Source organism: Anopheles bellator, chromosome 2 (genome assembly GCF_943735745.2).
Source record: "Anopheles bellator chromosome 2, idAnoBellAS_SP24_06.2, whole genome shotgun sequence".
Classification (NCBI taxonomy): Eukaryota; Metazoa; Arthropoda; class Insecta; order Diptera; family Culicidae; genus Anopheles; species Anopheles bellator.
In genome coordinates, this window is record NC_071286.1 from 912,275 (window position 1) to 930,315 (window position 18,041).

Genomic DNA, 18,041 nt, shown 5'->3' on the forward strand with positions numbered 1-18,041 from the left:
GTTCTCTGCGCACTTGAGTGTGTTTGAATGGCAAACCGCGGGAATCCTGCGAACCGCCAAACTATTCGCCAATGGGTTGCGGGAAATCGGAGCCCTTGGTTATCGACCCGATCTGCGACGCAAAACTGAGGCCAGGCTTTGAGATGCTCTTTTGCTCAAGAGCGACATGAGTCCGAAGCTGTTGTCCTCTGAATAATTAGTTGGTGTAATATTTGCTATTGAACGTCGGTGATTCTGCAGCCCGGTTTGGGCTGCTGTCAAAAGAACTGAACCGGAGTGAGTGTGAAGTTTGTTGATCTGTTATTAGGAAAATACAAGGACATTAAATTTAATTTGAAATAAGCTATTACTACACCAATAAAACGTCCATAAACCGGTATCAAGTGGGCAAGCCAATTTGCATCAATTCTACCAGTTGAACCCGGCTCACTTGGCCCCGACGATGATAGGGCTAATGAAGTGCACCATTCAACAAGAAAAAGGACCTCACCAAAGGATGAGACCTCGTTCGGTCTCTCTCGTTGACGTTGGCAACCTGTGTTTGTGTGTTTGTTGAGGCCCCCGGGGCGGTTGATCCTAATCGGTTGATCCGTGCGTATTTTTATAGAGTCACGTTCCGGTCGGCTTCGGGCAGCCGGCAGGCACGGATAGTGATTCATATTCGCCGTGACGGACCAACGGCCCCCGGTGGAGATAATCATCGGTGGAGGAAAATTATATCGCTATAAATATTTTCCCATCGGCAATATTAAGCATCGTCGACCGATCTGCTGGCAGATCTTTTTTCCCAACGAACTGTGCGGAACGGTTCGAGGACTCTCTCACTGTCTGTCTGTAAGTGGTCCTGGTTCGGACGCTTCGGGGCAAAATTTATTGGCGCTATCATGCTGAAATCAGGTACGGGCACTTCTATATCAACGCTGTGTCGGCTCGTCGAGGGCCGGGGCCACGGGGCGCGTGCAGGTGAAATCCGAAACCGTGTGTCGGACAGCAGCGCGAGCAGGGTAGAAGATTTTTAAATAAATAAAAGCAAAACTGTTTTAAACTCCAATAACACTTAACGACTAAACCAGAACCATGAATCGCGCCGCCGTCGTCGTCGTCGTCCTTGTGAAGAAGGTGGTTGGAAGTGATACGGTCGGAATATCCTTACGGTGGTGCGGTGCCCACTTTGCACTAGGCTTTGGGGAGACCGGGAAGCCCGGGTTGTGAACGGTTCGAAGACCGAGTACGATAGTTGTCTGTAACTATCCTGAACATCCAGGCGTCGTGATGTATAAAGAGCTCCGTTTCTTCGCCACTGTAACGAGCAGTTCTTCGGGGTGAACTAAAAATTGCAACGACGGAAGCGTTCGCTTCCTTCGCAGCCGTTGCCAGGATCGCGGTACCTCGGTCACGTTGGTGGGAACGGACTCTTAGCGCCTTGCTAGTGCCGAAGGATACTCGGAGGAATGTAGTAACGGTCGGAAAATAATGCCCTTCTGCTCATGAATATTAATTTCGATATTGTTGCTAACGAAGCCTCGCAGACACAGTGGCTTCGGACACACCGGGACCGGGGTTTTGTTTGTTCTTTCTGCCGCCCTGGCTACCCCTGCTGCTGCTGCTGGGAGGCTTCTCCGGGAGGCTCGAGTTAATTTTTATAGTTTTAAAATGATCAATTATCGTAAATTTCGGTGCTTTTCTCCTCACTCGAGATCTCGTTTCCGTTTTTACGCGAGCCACCGAAACTCTTCCGACCAGCCCAGACAAAAAAGAGTGTGGACGAATTGAATTTTCCACCCGGCATTGTTTTATGAAAATAGATAAATTTTATTCCACCGTTAAAATATAAACGAAAGTGGCCACCACCTATCAAGCGGGCACGGAAAAGGGATCCCTCTAGCTATAGAGAGAGAGAGCGAGGTCCTTTATTTGGGTTTTAATTAACGAGTTCGGCTAGCTGTAAAATTCATGCTCTTTGGGGCACGATAAGAGCGTTCATCGAACGCATAAAGATGTTCGGGCGAGTGGCGAGTTGTGGCGGCCGGTTTACTGTCCCCGCCCTTAGCCGGATCCACTTTAGATTGGGAGCCAAGTGCAGCGTAAATGCTTCGGTTAATGCGAGACCGTTTTGTTGCGAAGTCCATTTTCCGGAGCTACGCTCCAGCGCAGGACTACGAACCGGCGGCAGCGACGGCGGTGCAATGGGAACTAATGAAGACTAATGGTGGCCAGCATTCTTTTGCACTCTGCGACGATTGCCCGCTGAGTTCGGTGCGGAGTTGTGTGCCCCAAAATGTGAGCTTCTCGAATTTTTGTCCCACCAGCCAGGGTAAGTGTTCTGCCCAAATGACTCCTGGTCCGGTGCAAATTGTTTCACGTTGGCCCCCGAGAACCTCCAGAGTAGTTGAAGGATGCAGTCGAGGACCGCTGCGCGCTCTCCCTGTGGGCGCCGGTCGGCCATCGTCAATGGGTCAGCGGGGACACACAATGCGGCTAATGAATAATTGACCATGGTTTCGTGACGACGACGACTACGACGTAAATGCCTCGAAGGAACACCCTGTGACCGTGGGTTGTCTAGAAGGATATTTGGTGGTTGCCAAAACATGAACCAAAAGGGAGTGCGCTATGGTTGGTGAGGTTTAAATTTCGGTGTTCGAGATGCCTTAATCTAAGATTGAATGCATTGGTCAGCTTCTTGGCACGCACTTCGTGGGGCACTTTTTTAGTACAGACGCTTCAGGTATTTTTAGAACACCGAGAACAATGGCGTTGCTGTATGTTTGCTAAAATTGGCCTCGGGCAGTGGAAGCCCGATAGAAATTTTGCACAATAGAGTGGCCGTGGTTTGTTTGTTGTTTTCAAGTTCCCAAAACGAAGTTGGAAGTTAATTGAATCCAATTTTGCATTCTATTTATGTTTAATTATTTAACGGGCGGGTTATTGATTTAGTTGCTGATTTGTTGAAACGTCAACAAGTTCCGATGGAGCCTACTGGGATCGTTCGGTGCTTCAAAGGGAGAAATAATAAAATGGCCGCCTCGTCCGCTGCCGAACACCACAGGGTGGTGGTCCCCATGAAATGGCATGAATTATTCCAAACACATAATCACGAAATGGGAGATGATGAAGTCCTTTGTGTGATAGTCTATGTAATGAATGTGAATTTTTGATGCAATACCATTTCGGAGCCGGAGTCAGAAGAAAGGAGACTTTTGGCCACTCTCGGGACACTGCCCCAACCGAAAGTGTTATCTGATACCAAAGGCCCCGGATTAACTCCAGACACTCGCATACGTTCTGCCAGCATCGCCCGTCCAACGTGTCGGCCACGTGCAAAAGTCTGAATACATAAACCAGAGAGTTCACTATCGTTTTTCACACCTTCCAAGGGATTTCCGTTTTTGCTGCCACTCGAAATGATACGGTGTTTGTGCGGTTTTGTTCTCAAGAATTAAGGTTTCCTGGGCGTCTCGGGTTCAACAAGGAATCAACTGCTGTGGGAAGGTGTGGTCCGTGATGTGGAGTACCTCCGGAGAGCCGAATCGCACTCCACACAGCACTAACGGTCGCGGTTTGCCACGTGCAACCCCCTTCCTTGTCGGACTGTCCGGCTCCGGGATCCGGAAAACGACACAAATCTTTTGTCAGCCACTCGTCGTCGTCGTCGTCGTCGTCGTCGTCGTTCATTCACCTTCCGAGTTCCGAGCCGACCAGCGCCACCAAACGAGTTCCCACTAGAAACGAGCATTTGTTTCTATTTTGTATGCCTTCAATTATTACTTTCTACTCCTTTGTCAATGGCTCCTCAGCGGGGGGAGGGGTCGTGGGAACCGTGGGACTTGAGATCCCACAGGACCTCGTCTGCAGGACCTCGTCTCGCAAACACTTGTCCTGGTTCGTATGGCCATGCTTTCCCATTGAAAGCATGCCGCTAGTTACCTTCACAGGACTCGGGGCATCATCAAGCGGCGAAGGTCCTGGGGCCGCCGCACCGCGCATTCCCTCGTAGGCACCGGATCTCTTTTCTGAAAGAAGAAACCCGCCTCGGGTGACATGATGACGCCAGCCAGCCAGCCAGAGCACAATGACACTTGGGTTTCCTTTTTATCCCTTTAATTTTCTTCCATGTTGTTGTTTCATTATAATTTAGCTGTGCTCTCCACGACCCACCTCGGGACGGTCGCTCCACGCGAGAGGGCTGGCCACCTGGTCCAGGCTGAGGCCGAGCCATTCAGCCATTCAGTAAACAATCTGCTATCACTGGGAAAAAAGCTTTTCGTTCCGCTTCACCAACGGGACCTTCGGTGGTCCGTGTGGCTGTGTGTGGTTTATTTCGTCCTGGCCGCATCGTGACCGTCGCGTGAGGAGTGCCTCTGTGTTGGCCCGTGATGGAACATCCGTGGGGCTTAAGGAGGGGCCATCCGAGTGGCGTTTGACTGCGAGGAGTCATCACACAGTCGTACAACAATAACGAACGCCACACAACTAACCCAAGGCGGGACGGCACGGGTGGGGACAGTTAATGGTTAGTGTGGGGTTTGGGGAGGTAAAAAACAAAGACATCTTCATTTATCCCAGACTTCCTTGGAGAGCCGAGCCACGGAGAGCTCCGACCGATTGCGATTCATTGAAGCGTGACGGGGTCCCCACCAGCAACAGTTTCTGAGGGATGTCCGTGGTCTTGTTTGGAACAAAGTTGAAGCAAGGATTCGCTTTCAACACCGAAAAGCTGCGCAAGGGGTGACCAGTGCCTTGGATTTACAATTGTCTGGCGTCCCTTTTGTTGGTTTATGGGAATCTTCAATTGAAATTTATCTGCCAGGGAAAAAAGGAACTGAGGGGTCACCACTGTAACTTGCCCACTTGTGGGCCCATTAACCGAGATGAAATGTTAATCCGCCTGATGATGGTGGGGATAATGGGTTTGGTCTAAAATGGAGCACTGTTTCAATTTGCAGCATAATTTCGTTCAGCACTCGCTGTGCCGTTGTTCTTATTTCTACGTGCGCTATTTGGCGTATCGATCCTGTATTGACCTGCTCCAATCCTTCTAGCTTTGATTGCAATCGATACACGGTATTAGGGGCTCCATTCGGGCCAACCCGTTGTTGGTGCTTCAGGACTAGGGTCCTACGGGCTATCGGGTAAGTGATGGTGATCTCCTGGGAAGCTACGGCCCACTGATACGAAGAATCAACGCACTGCTCCTGTGGCCCTTGAAGAACAATAGAACGAGGCTGATGAAAGGTGACCGCACTCCGGACATGCTGGCCGGCCGGCCACAGCATATCGACGGACTGTATCGAAGGTGAAGCCGCTATCTATAATCGGATAAACATATGATAAAGTGAGAATAATAAATCAATGCGTACGATATGCTGGCCCACGGGGCCGCCCGGTGCGTGTCCGGGAGCCAGCCTCCTTCGAAAGGGCCCTCGAAGCTAGAGACCGGCGACCCAACCGAATTCGGCTAGTTCGCCGTAACCATGAATAAGTTTCGGTCTCATTATAACAAATGTCGACCAAACAACAGCTGCTGACCGGGTTTCGGTGTGTTCGGCCCGTGTCCTGGCCAGGCGGCCAGGGTCGGAACAAGTTTCCGTGCCGATCACTGCCGAAACTTTTCCCACCCCGAAACATGTGCGTTATGCATTGTATTTCAATTTTCCCATGGCTCGGCTCGGGTCATCTTGCCTCCGGTTGTTGCATCGACGGCCCGCTCGTGGACCGTCTGTCCGGATGAATTGCACCGTACGGTGTTGGAGGGATAAATAATTTCCCTACCGAAAAGGGTTCGCACGTTTTGCGTGCGATGCTGTGACAGAAAGTGAAACAGAAACTGGCTTTACGGGGGCAGATTAGGTGTGACCCGAGGTCCTACTGACGATCGGACTCCGTTCTTCGGTTCGAAATGCCGGCCCTTTCACTGTGGATTAATTGTGCGTTTGAGAAGGGACGTGGGAAACGTGTTGAAAAGCCAGCCCCAGGACTGCTCGACTGAGCTCGGGGGGATTGGGCGATAGGATAGGGCTTTTGGCATTGTTTCAAACGGCCCCGTAATTCGGCGCATAGGTTTCATTAGGGGTTCACATGGTGTGCCGTTACAGGTTACAGCAACATACCGCATCACGCATAGGACAGGATGAAGGTTTCGTTGTACATTATTTTAATCTCGATCTTGCTCAGCAAGCACTACGCGCTGTCCCACATAATCAGGGTAAGTAGTGTCTGGGGCGTCTCGACGGATGGCCGACGGCACACCGTGGTGTTACCGTGTCCTCTCGCCCCTCCCGCCCCACAGAAACGTCAGCTGTTCCGCGAGCAGGTCCTGCCGCACGCCGGCGGCAAGATCCCGGACTCTGCCTTCCTGACCGACCGGCTGGCGTTGAATCGCCTGCAGACGGATGGGATCGCGGTGCCGGACGGGGTGCTGCTGGAGCAGCGCCAGTACCAGGTGTATCCGCATCAGCAGCGGACAGCGCGGCCGACGTTCCGCGTCGTGCAAACGCCTGACAGCCGGTACACTTCGCCCGAGGGCGAGTACAGCCATAATGCGCTGGCCACGGTCGATACCACCTATCTGATTCCGCATGCGGGCGACAAACTGCTGCTACACGACTATCCTTATCCGCACCACCAGCACCACCGGGCTCCGCGGCCAACCTACACGCCTGCCAGCAGCCTGCCGAAGGTCCCGATCGTGAAGGAGCTGCGCATCCCGAACTACGCGGTGTTCAATTTTGACTACAACAATCACAAAAAGAAAAAGTCCCCCGTGGGACATCCGATCGATGATGGTCCGTGGTCCCGGCCGAGATTAGCGCAAGACTACGTGAGCTTCCACGCAGGTAAGTTTGCATACTTTTAGGCGCATCACCCGAACACGAACCGATTCTCAACCGATTGTTGCAGCAACCGTTGCTAATGGGCTGAATTACCAGCACCCGTCCGTAGCAGCGTTCGACGGTAGCGGAAGTGGATGGACCGGCGGTGGGTGGACGCCGTCCACCGGAAGTGCAATCAGTGGGTCACTTTGGAAGGTACGTGTGTTGGGGTCACCGTTTTTCGACGAACCGCCACGAAATGGCTGGCCGGTGAAAAATGTTGGCGAACAATTTCGTTCTCCCCGACCGATTATTCAATTACCGTGCCCATTTCCGTAGCAACCGTTTGGCGGCAGTTTCGAGGACTACTACAACCAGTTTGACGCTAAGCACCGCTTTTACCGGCAGACCGGCGGCGAATCAAAGCAGGCCGCCGCCGCGCCCGTGAAGCTAAACGCCATTCCGCGCCGTCCGCGTCAACGAGGCGCGCCCATCCACTAATCAAAGTCCGGGAAAATTGACTTCCTGGACACGGGTTGCTGCGCGCCCGAGTCCGGGCTCGGCCGTTCACTAGCGTTCCATTTCACAGTAAATTAGGCACTAAGGTTTATTGGCGCTCCAAACATTCGATGCGACAAAGTACGGCGGCCGATGGCGAGATTAATGGAGTGATTGACAGGATCAAACGGTCGCGAGGAAGCGCGGGCCCCGGGGGCCCGGGGGCCCGGGGGCTTCGGGTATCGTTGACGTTATCTACTACCCGGTACTACTACCCACAGCATCCCGGCAATAAACCCGGAACGCCCGTGAACACTGTTTCCCCGGTGGAGTGGAGATCGTGATTAGATAAGTAACCATAAAAGAAATAAAGACAGAAAGTGCCCAAGAACCCGGGCAGAGAAAATGGCGGCCTCAAGAAGGTGAGAAATGAGTGAAATAATAAAGCGCTGAATGAAGATAAGTATCACCACCGGAAGACCCCTACACCCGGCACTGTTGACAATGACACCAAGTGTCCTTGACATTTGATCCGGCGACATCCGGGGCCCCGGCGCGTTTGATGGTCCGCCGCCTTCCACTTATTTCCATTCCGAGTTCCAGTCCCCGTAGCTGACAGGCGGACCTGATATCACATTCCTTTCTTCGGTGCGTCGCTGCGATGCTTTAAAAATTTCGGTCCCTGTTCGGTCCCTGGTCCCGGCGCAAAGGATGGCGCAAAAGTGCTCCATCACCCGTGTGACGCAAATGGGTGTATGTGGTCCGTGGCAAAACAAAGGCGAAACGGTTGGCGCCCTTTCCCGGGCGTAATGATATGCAAAATATTGCCATAAATTCAATGTGGGATTCCTTTCGCTTAATCCCTCCTGCCGTGAGGACTCGTCGGAGCCTTTGAGTGCCGACCGGGTGATTCAGCATTGTCTTTTTTTTGTAGGTTCGCTGATCCTGTCGATGTGGTGACGGTCGTTGTGTTAGAAAGCATTGGAGGATGTAAATCTTGGTCAGCTACCTGGCGCCGCTTCAGATAAGTCACTGGCAATCGACTCTGATTACGTCCGCTTCATGCGACACTGGCCCCCCGATAACGAGAGTGATGTGTTAGGGCCCTGTTTGTCCCTTGGGAGCTTACGCAGACCACAAGCACGGTCGCCCAGAGTGACCACCTATAAACATATGAATAATGAAGAACCAATAAACCCTTCACCCGGAATGGGCGAGAAAGGTGATCCTCTGATACGACCACTGATAAGCGTCCTGCTGCTCCACGTGTTTTATCCGGCGGTGGATGTCGCCTGCGTCGAGCTTTGCGCGCATCCATTATTGATGTGGCAACCGATGTGGCGTGGCAGATAATGAAATCAATTTAGTTTTGCGTTAAATATTCATAGACGTCAAATTGAAATTAACGACACCGCGTGCGTAGTGCGTATTGTGCGGTCCCGTACGATAAAATCAAGCAAACCCGTCGTGACCCCTCATTAAACCCACCCGCCGGGTCACGCGCCACCCGGTCGAACAAAGGAGTATAACTTTTTCTTGTGCAACTCCAATGACTCCCCGGATGCGGCAGGGACACTTTACTGACCGGATCGGATCGGATCGGAAAAGGTGTGCGAAAGCAAATTATCACAGGACCAATAAGACGGGAGGGGGAACGGAAAACTTTCGAGCCACGAAGGATGTGAGGACGGTCTCTGTGGGTCGCCGAATCGAAGAAAGTTATCGGGGTCACGAAGAAGACATAGTTGGGAAATTTCAAAACGATACAAACAATCAGTCACAATCTAGTGGATGGTCAAGTGTTCCGGTCCCTGGTGAACTTCCCGTTGGCTTGTTAAGGGTGATTTGTTGAGAAAGAAGGAATTCGATGTTTCTGCTCCGTTGGCATGGGGGCGGGACGGCAAAGAAAATGGACTGCCGAGCCCCGAGCCCCGGACATCGCCCGGATGAGATGGAAAACTATTTCCAGAAACAATTTATCACCAGTTAATTTTGCTCTTTTCTCTTCATTTGCTCGCTGGCGGGTTGCAATGCGAAAGTGTGCAATCTGCTGCGCTGGGTTCTGCGACCGCAGAAGTGTTGTTGCAGAAAGTTAGAAAATCCAGGATAATGATGCTGTTTATGGTAACGATGATGGAGAGAGAGAGTGGCCAGTTGTGGTGCCATCGGTTGCGACACAGAGCAGGTGAGATAAACGGCCGGGGGCTTAACTAGCACTTCGCACGTAAAAGCGCTTCCGTTCGATTTAGGGGCCAGAGTGATGAGTGATGGTGATGCGCTTTTAAGTCCACCTCTCGAATGTTTGCTGCGAATTAGCATACGCAGCTTTTCTTTAGTGCCCCCCCCGGTACCGGGTGGATGGGACCCGCTTGCGTGTTAATGCGTAATTTTATCATCATTAAAAACAGATTTAATCATGTTTATTTAATTGTTATGGGAATAATTTATAATTACCCTTGATTCGCTCATTAGCCGTTCGGCGGGCGGGCAGTCGGTTGGTGATGGTTGGCGATGGTGGTGTGTCCGATTTTTTGAAGCACACACCCCAAACTGTCCCCGATTCGGACGGGTCACATTCGGCCGGCGGTTTTAAATCTCTTTGATTATCATCCGGCACTCTTTTTGGCTTTCTGGTTTTTGTTTGGCTGACGTTTTAATGAGAAATGCAGGTTGTCCGATGGCCAGCCATTTTTTTCTTCTCTGCTTCACCACGCGGAACTCACGCCGAAAAGCTTTCAGCCCTCGTGTCCTTGAGCGGCCTCCGATTGATGGCGAGCTGCTGCGAACCACAACCGAAGAATTTAATGAATCGAGCTGATTCGCCTTATCGAACCTTTTTCGCTGTGTGACCACCGGGTACCGGATGTTTTGGCATTGGGTGCACGTTGGTTGATTAAGTATTTATGTTGCGAATTGAAATTAATCCCACAGTTTATGTAGCGACCCTTTTTCGGACCCCCCCCCCATGCAAACGATCGGCATTGCACACGGCACAATGTTGCCATGGCAACCATGCGGCTTACTAGCTAAAAACGTGACTTATAGCAACGCTTTAAAAAGGTGGTTTATAGTGCAGGGTTTTGGGCTTAAAACTGACAGCGAACCTCGTTTCGTTTTGTGATGATTTTTATTGAGTCTCTGTACGGGTAAAAAGTGCGTTCGAATGCAGATGATAAAAGGATACACAGCCACAAAGACTCGGGTGTGCATTTTTTAAATCTCCCCAAAAGCCCTTAAATTGTCTGGTTGAGTACATTCTGGTTTCCATTTGGTTTTGAAATAATTGGAACGAGTTTCACCGGGTTGAAAACTCGGTTCTCGGTACCTGGCACCGTAGGGCACGGCACACTAGATAAGAAACGAGCCCTGCCGTTCGCCAACGTGAGGACACTTCTTGCTGCCGAGGTTTATCAATAAATTTCCACTTCCCCGAAGAGACAGGGGCGATATTAAAATAAATTTTACGACCGCCGAGGTGTTTTGTTCTAACATTCGTCCGGTCGTTCTTTCCACACCTTGCGTGTGGACCACTATTTCCTGTCGCTGGCTCCGGTTTTTTGCCCGATCAGATCCTTAATAATGGAAGCGCCCAGAGAGAGAGAGTCGAGTGGTACGTAAAGCTTACCACTTTACAGAGATTCGGTGTCGAACGAGGAAAGCGCGTGGTTTGCATTCTCCGGTGAGGTGCTGAGCGGGAGCAGCAAAAAGGACACTTCTTATGCTGTCGAGTGATATGCGATGTGGCCGTAGCGTAAAGCTCACTGTTTTATTAGGTGGCCACCGTTTGGATTCCTTTTTGGGCGCTAAAAGTAGAGCCACACACACTCAGACACTTTAAGGTTAAGGAAAAAACTTGATTCCAGCGAGCGAAGAATGATTAAAAAATAAATAGCTGCCATTGCCCTCGGCCTTATTATTAATGGCATAATAGAGGCATTTTGGCGGCCGCGGAGCATAATTTTCCCGCGGCCGTCGGGCGATGAGCATAATTTAAAGAACAATGTCCGCCACCGCAGGCGGGAACAAGGACACCAAAATTGATAAATGACACGCGGTACGGTGCGGCCCATGTTGTCCCAATATTATTTGAGAGGGTCCGGGATCCGTCGTCGTCCTGGTCCATCAGCGACCGTTTTGCGGCTCCACTTTTGCATAAGCGGCACCAAAAGGAGCGGGACTGCGCCACATGTTACCGGGCGTTACGCTTGTCTGTAATTTGACAGATTATCGACACTTTGTCGACGGCCGGGCCTCATCCGTTCCGTTATTTTCGGAGTACTTTCCACCGACGCTGCGCACCGTCGTTAGGAAATCCAATCACCTTCCGGTGTTTTCTCTGCCTGCGGAACCCCAACGTGGAGCACTTTGGCGCAAGGTGACACTGTGTCCTACCCAGACAGCTACAGTCCGGAGCGGGTGTGTTCGATGATCTCAAAATTTTGTCTCTCCTGCGGTGCGGATCCAGCGTTGGAAGCTTCGGCGACTACGGCAGCCTCGGCGAGTCTTGCTCGCAGCCGGTTTGTGGTTCCTCGGGACCTTCTCAGATCCGTCCCACACGACCAGGACGACGACGACGACGACGTTAACGATGCCCTCCGGTGTCATTCGCGGCTACGACTACGTTGTTTATGTGCCATGCGATAAAAAACGGTAATAAAATTACACGCAGCCACCGCGAGCAGCGGCAGCGTTGCGTTGCGTTGGTCGCGGTTTGGCTTCTTTCATATTTTACCGGGTCGCTAGTTTGTTGAAGAAATTTTATTTCCACTCCCTATTGCTTCCGAAACGGTCGCCACATCCTTTCAGTTAAAGCTTCGGTCCGTTCCAGGACCGACCGAAACAGAATTTCCTTTCAATGAACTTCTGGTGTTCCCAGGAGTCGGTGCGAGTTTCAACGTATCTCCTCAAAAACTGACCCCAGAAATGAACTGACCGTGCAGTTTCCGGCCAAACTGGACCCACGGCAGCATCAAAGAGCGAAAGAGCGGTCCTCCACCTGGAGGACCTGGGCTTCCAGGAAGGCTTTCCGAGCTTCTCGACTTGGTGCCAATTCGCAGCTCATCAAAAATCGGAACCCAGGTCGAGGGTAGTTTCGGCACCGGAAACACGTCTCGGGGGTGCCGTTCGCAGGACACACACATCGTGTCCGAGAGTTGCGTGTGTGGGTCACGTGTGCTGGACTGCTTGGGACTTTTCTTTATTTCCTGGTCCAGTCCAGTGTGTTCCGGGTGCCACCGGGGCCTCAACAATTAATTCTCTCGCTCTCTCGGTAATTTATCGTTCCTCGAGACGAAGTGTGTATAATTTTGTTCCCTTTTTTTCGGGACCTCCGCTCGGTCACTTTCTCGGCGCAAAGTTATCAAACTCAAGTCGGCGCACTAAAAACCACTTCCCTCGAGGTGTCTGCCCATGGGGCCGGAAATCCTCTTTGGCGCGGAGCACCCCAGAGAGAGAGCGAGAGTCCTTGTTCGAGAGCGCTCAGCGCCGTCGTTTTTAACACACTCGAATTTGTTCGCTCGGCTCGGTGCTTTGTGCCGTTGTTGTAAGTTTTGTTGATTATCTTGAGAATCTCGAGTGGAAAACGACGTAAACCGCCCGCCCCGGTGCCTTTTCCCGGGGGTTGCGCCGCTCCGGATCCGTTCGGAGCGCCGAAGGAGTTTTGTGAAATAGTTGCAACTTTAAATTGCATCACTCTGTGCGGCTACTGGCTGGCTGGCTGGCTGGCTGGCTGGCGTAAAGTTTTTCACGAGTGGGCCACGCTCGTTGGCGCCCAGGATAACCGGTATCCACCGGGAGATCCGCGCGTCCGTTTCAATTCCATTTTCGGAGCCCGATCCAGCGGGGGCCCCCCAGTGAGCACGGGCCTTGTTTTATTACCCTTACCATTTTCGCGAATCGGGATCGACGAAGTGGAAAAACCACGGATCGAGGGGGAATTCTTGTCCGTCGCACACCCACACTCACAGGCGCTGAAGGGAGTTCAAGTTTTCAGGACCGACTTTTCCTTCGCACCGACCCCGTCTCGCTGCAGTGCAGTGAAGATGCACTTACTTTGAACGATTTTTCACGGCCCGTGGATTGCCCGCCAGTTCGCATATCGTCGCATATCGGGGAATCCGAGGACCGCTGCCGCCGTCGTCGACACCGCCATGGCGTAGTTTTATGATTTTCGTCAGCACTTCTCAGCAGCAATGTTTCACCGGAAGCCGGGCGGGGCGCAAACTTTCGTCACACACGTGAAGGCGGACGCGGGAACTGATAATTTACTCGTAAAAATATTTATTGTTTGCATTCCAAATGAGAAAAGTTATTATAAATGCACGCCATCGCGCCGCGAGTGTTCACACAGGACGCGTGGCGCGAATTATGCCGTTATGCTTCGTGCGAGTCCGACGTTCAATTTGTATTCGTTTTTCTCGGGCTCGGGCTGGTGGGCAAAGTGCGTCACATAAAAGCCATTTTTTGTCCGCTTAGAGTGGATGGATAAATGAGTCGGTGCGAAATATTACTCACCAGGAAACCAGAAGGACGAAACGGACGTTCTTTTGCTCGCTCATTGTTTCGTGGCCCGGTAGTGCTAATTTATGAAATGCGTTGAGATTTTGGAGCAGATTTAACGACCGGCCAACTTTAGTGCCTCCCGAGGGTTGGCCTGATTTAGTCAGGTGTGTTTGAATTTATTTTGGGCAAACAAAACATTTGATTTTCACATTTTATGTTGGTCAAATGCATGTCAAAGGAAGTAACGTAAGTAACGCCTTAGCGATGCGAGTTAATGTTGGAGATAACGCCTACTTTAATAAGTAGCTCGGGCCACACGAAGCGCAAATACTCGTTTTGACATTTCAGACAAATGCCAAATTGTTTGCGCCTATGTCAAAACGTTCATGCCTCAGCGCACACGTAAGGACCGTTAGCAAACGCTTTGTTTACTAACAGAGGATAATGTAAATTCTTATTTACTGGTACAGCAACGAAACCTAAAACAAACAGAAAAAAAAAATCAGAAATCAATTTATTTCTCTTCGATTTCTGTTTTCTCGGAGCAAAAACACGAATTTAAACACGTTTGAAATTTCGGATTTGTTTTTTAAACCTGCCACACGAAGCATAAACGATTTGACATTTTTACGCTCCGCTTTGCGCATCGTGTAAGCGTAAACGATTTGGCGTTACAAATTGGTTCTTAATATTTCTAGGATTGTGCAATGGATGGATTTTGTAATCGAATAAATCTGTTGTTTTATTAGTCGTAATATACTGCTAAACTCAAGTTGTTATTGTACTGCGTCTCGTTCTTTTTAATGACTCATTTTGAATGGAAAAGTTCTGTAATTCGTAAGCTGCAGATTACTCTAAACGATCCTGTAAACCATATCACTTTAACTAATTCTGCCTTCCAGATCGCAGGGTTTCGCGAAAGGTTCCAGGACTCGAGCACTGGCCCACTGAGCGGAAAGCTTTTCGTCGCCGTTAACGCAGAGTTTGATTGTATTTTCGCCAAACGAGAAGTAATGTTGGCGGAATGTGTTTAAATACTTAATTGGACTCCGGCATTATCTTTCGAGCGTTTTGCTGTGGCCCTGGCGATATTGCTGACTCGCCCAGATAAGCCCTGGTCCTTGGTCAATTCCGGTCCAGGCGTGGGAGCCCGAAAACCATCCTTGTTGATCCACCACCCGACCCGTCAGACATACCCCAGGGGGGAGTTGCCCACATTTAACAGCGGAAACTGGTCCGCCAACTCGGCGGCGAACCAGAAACGTGCCACCTGCCCTCAGCACGAAAGCACGGAAGATTGCATTACCCAAAAAGGAACCGGAACCGCGTGCGGACCACGCGGAGGTGTCGGAGCGGACAGCACCCCAGCACAACGGTGCACTTTATCAGCAGTTTTATCATTTCGACGCTAAACAAAAGCACCGTCGTTGAGCGCCCCGCTGCTGGAGGACTTTCGGGGACGATGCAATTTTATGCAGCGCTCGTGATCATCATCGCTTCTGGCGGCGGCGACAACAGCAGGACCCCGTCACGGAAGGGAAAAAAGGGAACCCGAAACCCGCAAACCGACCCCTCGCTCCAAGACGCCCGCGATCATGAGACGAACTAATTTGAAAGTACGTCAGCGCCATTTTTGAAGTCCATCCCGAGCGCTGGTGTCCTCTTGCTTTCGGGCGTGACAGCCAGACACCCGGCCACCAACCAGTTCATCACGTGGTGATGGCACCCACCATCCGTGTGGCATTATGATCTTTTTACTTTCGCCTGCCCCGAGTGCCTCTTTCGCGCGGTGCACCACGCTTGGGCCACAATAATTTTCACAACGCAAAACGAAACGGACTCCGCCACCAGCAGCAGCAGCAGATGTGCATTATGCGGTGCTGTTAAAGGACGAAAGGACGGTGCTTTTGCTTTATTATAACGTTTGATCGTGTTATTGTGCTTCGTGCCTGGGAATGTAAATGGGCAGTAGAAAGGGCCACGGCCAAGCTCTGCTTAAAGTGGCCCGCTCCGGATGATGGTGTGTCCCAATTTAATTATTGCTTTAAGAAAACACTTCCCGCCCAGAAGAGCGTTAAACCACTCTCGAGCTAAGGGTATTGATAGTGAGTTCGACCATGTTTATCGCAGCCTCCGGTCGGTCTTCGGTTAGTCTTTAAAGGACTTCCGGACTTCACGGTCCTTCAGGGTCCCGTCGGCCGTATGATGATTGTAAAAGTTTTCTCTTTGACGCTTTTCGCACAACTTTTCACCCGGTTTCGATCGGGAAAAAGATGGAAAAATCTTCGCCGAAGTTCTGGTTCCGGAGCCGCTTAAGGAAGGGGTGGTTTATATTTATAAAAATATTCTAACCGGAAGTAACGGGGTTTTCTGTGTGTGCACGATTATTCCTGGGGCAGAAGTTATGAAGTGCGCCATCGATTTTTGTGTACAAAAGCCATAAAATAGACCCGAAACAAAAAACACCGGAAGAAGGAAAGAGTTGTAAAACTTTGTAGTCGTCGCCGTCGGTGGTTATGGCCGTCTGAGGTCTGAATTTCCCGGAGCGTTGCTTTGGGAGGAATGAAAATTTTAACGATATCGTTGACAATGGATCGAACTGAACTGTTCGGCCATTAACTATGGCCCGAACGAGAGAGCCGGAGAGAGAGAGAAAGCGACCGAGAGAGCGCGGCCAGAGGATCAAGAAAAACGTGAAAACGGACCGGAAGCGAGCGCGAGATTGTGTGGAAAATCATAGGAAAACTTTTTTCATTACTATCGATTTTCATTACCGGTTCGTTACCGGGGGCTTCGGAGGCGGGTGAAAGCCGGCAAGCAAGCTCTAATTCTGTGGTCCACAAATCTGTGATCCTCCCACCGAAAGGGGTTCCCCGGCTTGGCCAGGATTCGCAATCGTTCGCGCGGCGGTGTTGATCGGTGGCGGCGGAACGAGAAAGTTGCAGATGAAGTTTTGCATCGATTCTGTGCCATGTTTTTTCCCCGTTTTTGGGGGGGCGATATTTTGGGCCAACCGCTGGGCCATGTTACGCACAAGGACCAGGCACAGGGACCAGGAAAAATTATATTGCACGGAATCCTTCCGATAGGTTCATTGATTTTACACTTCCGGCTGATTGTTTTAGTTATGGAACGGTTCGATGGGGTTTTGGATCGTTTCGGATTCGAACTTTGGCAGGAAGTTGTGGAAATCCCCTTCGGAGTCTTCGGTGTTCTGGGGTCGGCCGGGTTGAATGGAATGCTTTCTTATTTACATTCGGCATGCAACGCAAATGTGCGTGAAGTAATATTGATTGTTAATTATTCTTGAAAAGAACTTCCATAGTTCTGTATGAAGACTACTAGATTGTTTGTTTTAGTTTGACAGTTACAGGAATGACAGCATGCTGTGGTGAAAATTGCTCAACATGTTAGTTGTTTGTTTATAATGATTTTACTACCATCTTTCGATTACTTTAATTCTTTCTTGTTGTGTTAACAATGTTGTTAATTGTCCGGACTGTCGAGGGCGACCCTTAATTGGATCTGGGGCCGGTATTTGGAGTACAGATCGAAAAAAAATCCGGCCAACCCATCGCATTTTCAGCTGTTGCCCGTCGTCGTTTGGCGACAATGTTACCGGGTTGCCGGGTCAAAACGTGGAACGAAATTCCCGAGCCAGGGTGTTTTAATAGTTTCATTAAACCGAACGTCCCCGGCGGCGGCTTGCAGGGTTCGTTTATCGTTTGATTGCGCAGTAAATGTTTGAAATTTATCGACAGCTTTAGGCATTTGGCGAAACGCACGCGAAAGGCATTTCAATATTTTTATTATTCGCCTATCATTCGATTCGATCGCCGGGGACCGATTGGAAACTTTATGAACTTTTGCCTTTGTTGAAGGTTTCAAATTGTTGCCAAAAAGGCGCGTACAGTGTGTCAACCGTACTTTGGTTGCGTTTACGATTGCGGAGCGAAATCAATGAAGCAACAAATATTACTGATTATGTAAGTGCCGAGTTCGTAAAAAAAACGTATCGCCACAAAGCACTGAGTTTATGATTTTTGCCATCATTTTCAAGATGTCTCTCTCTTCGTGGGACGGGCTTTGTTTGTCCCTTTGTTCGCGTGTAACGCGTGCCAATCGTGGCGTCGAAAAAAGGAAAAACTATTTTAATTATCACATTAACAGGGGATGCGATCGAGCACATGAATGCGTTAGAAATGTGGATTGCGCGGCATTAAAACAACA

The 18,041-nt window shown here is 50.4% G+C and overlaps 1 protein-coding gene across 1 annotated transcript; it reads left to right on the forward strand.

Moving 5' to 3' along the window:
- The first annotated feature begins 6,130 nt into the window (after positions 1 to 6,130).
- Positions 6,131 to 7,313, forward strand: LOC131211572 (uncharacterized). The gene is made up of 4 exons (XM_058205089.1): positions 6,131 to 6,205; positions 6,290 to 6,836; positions 6,901 to 7,028; positions 7,152 to 7,313. The coding sequence occupies exons 1-4, from the start codon at positions 6,131 to 6,133 to the stop codon at positions 7,311 to 7,313; spliced, it is 912 nt and encodes a 303-aa protein (XP_058061072.1).
- Positions 7,314 to 18,041: the final 10,728 nt, after the last annotated feature.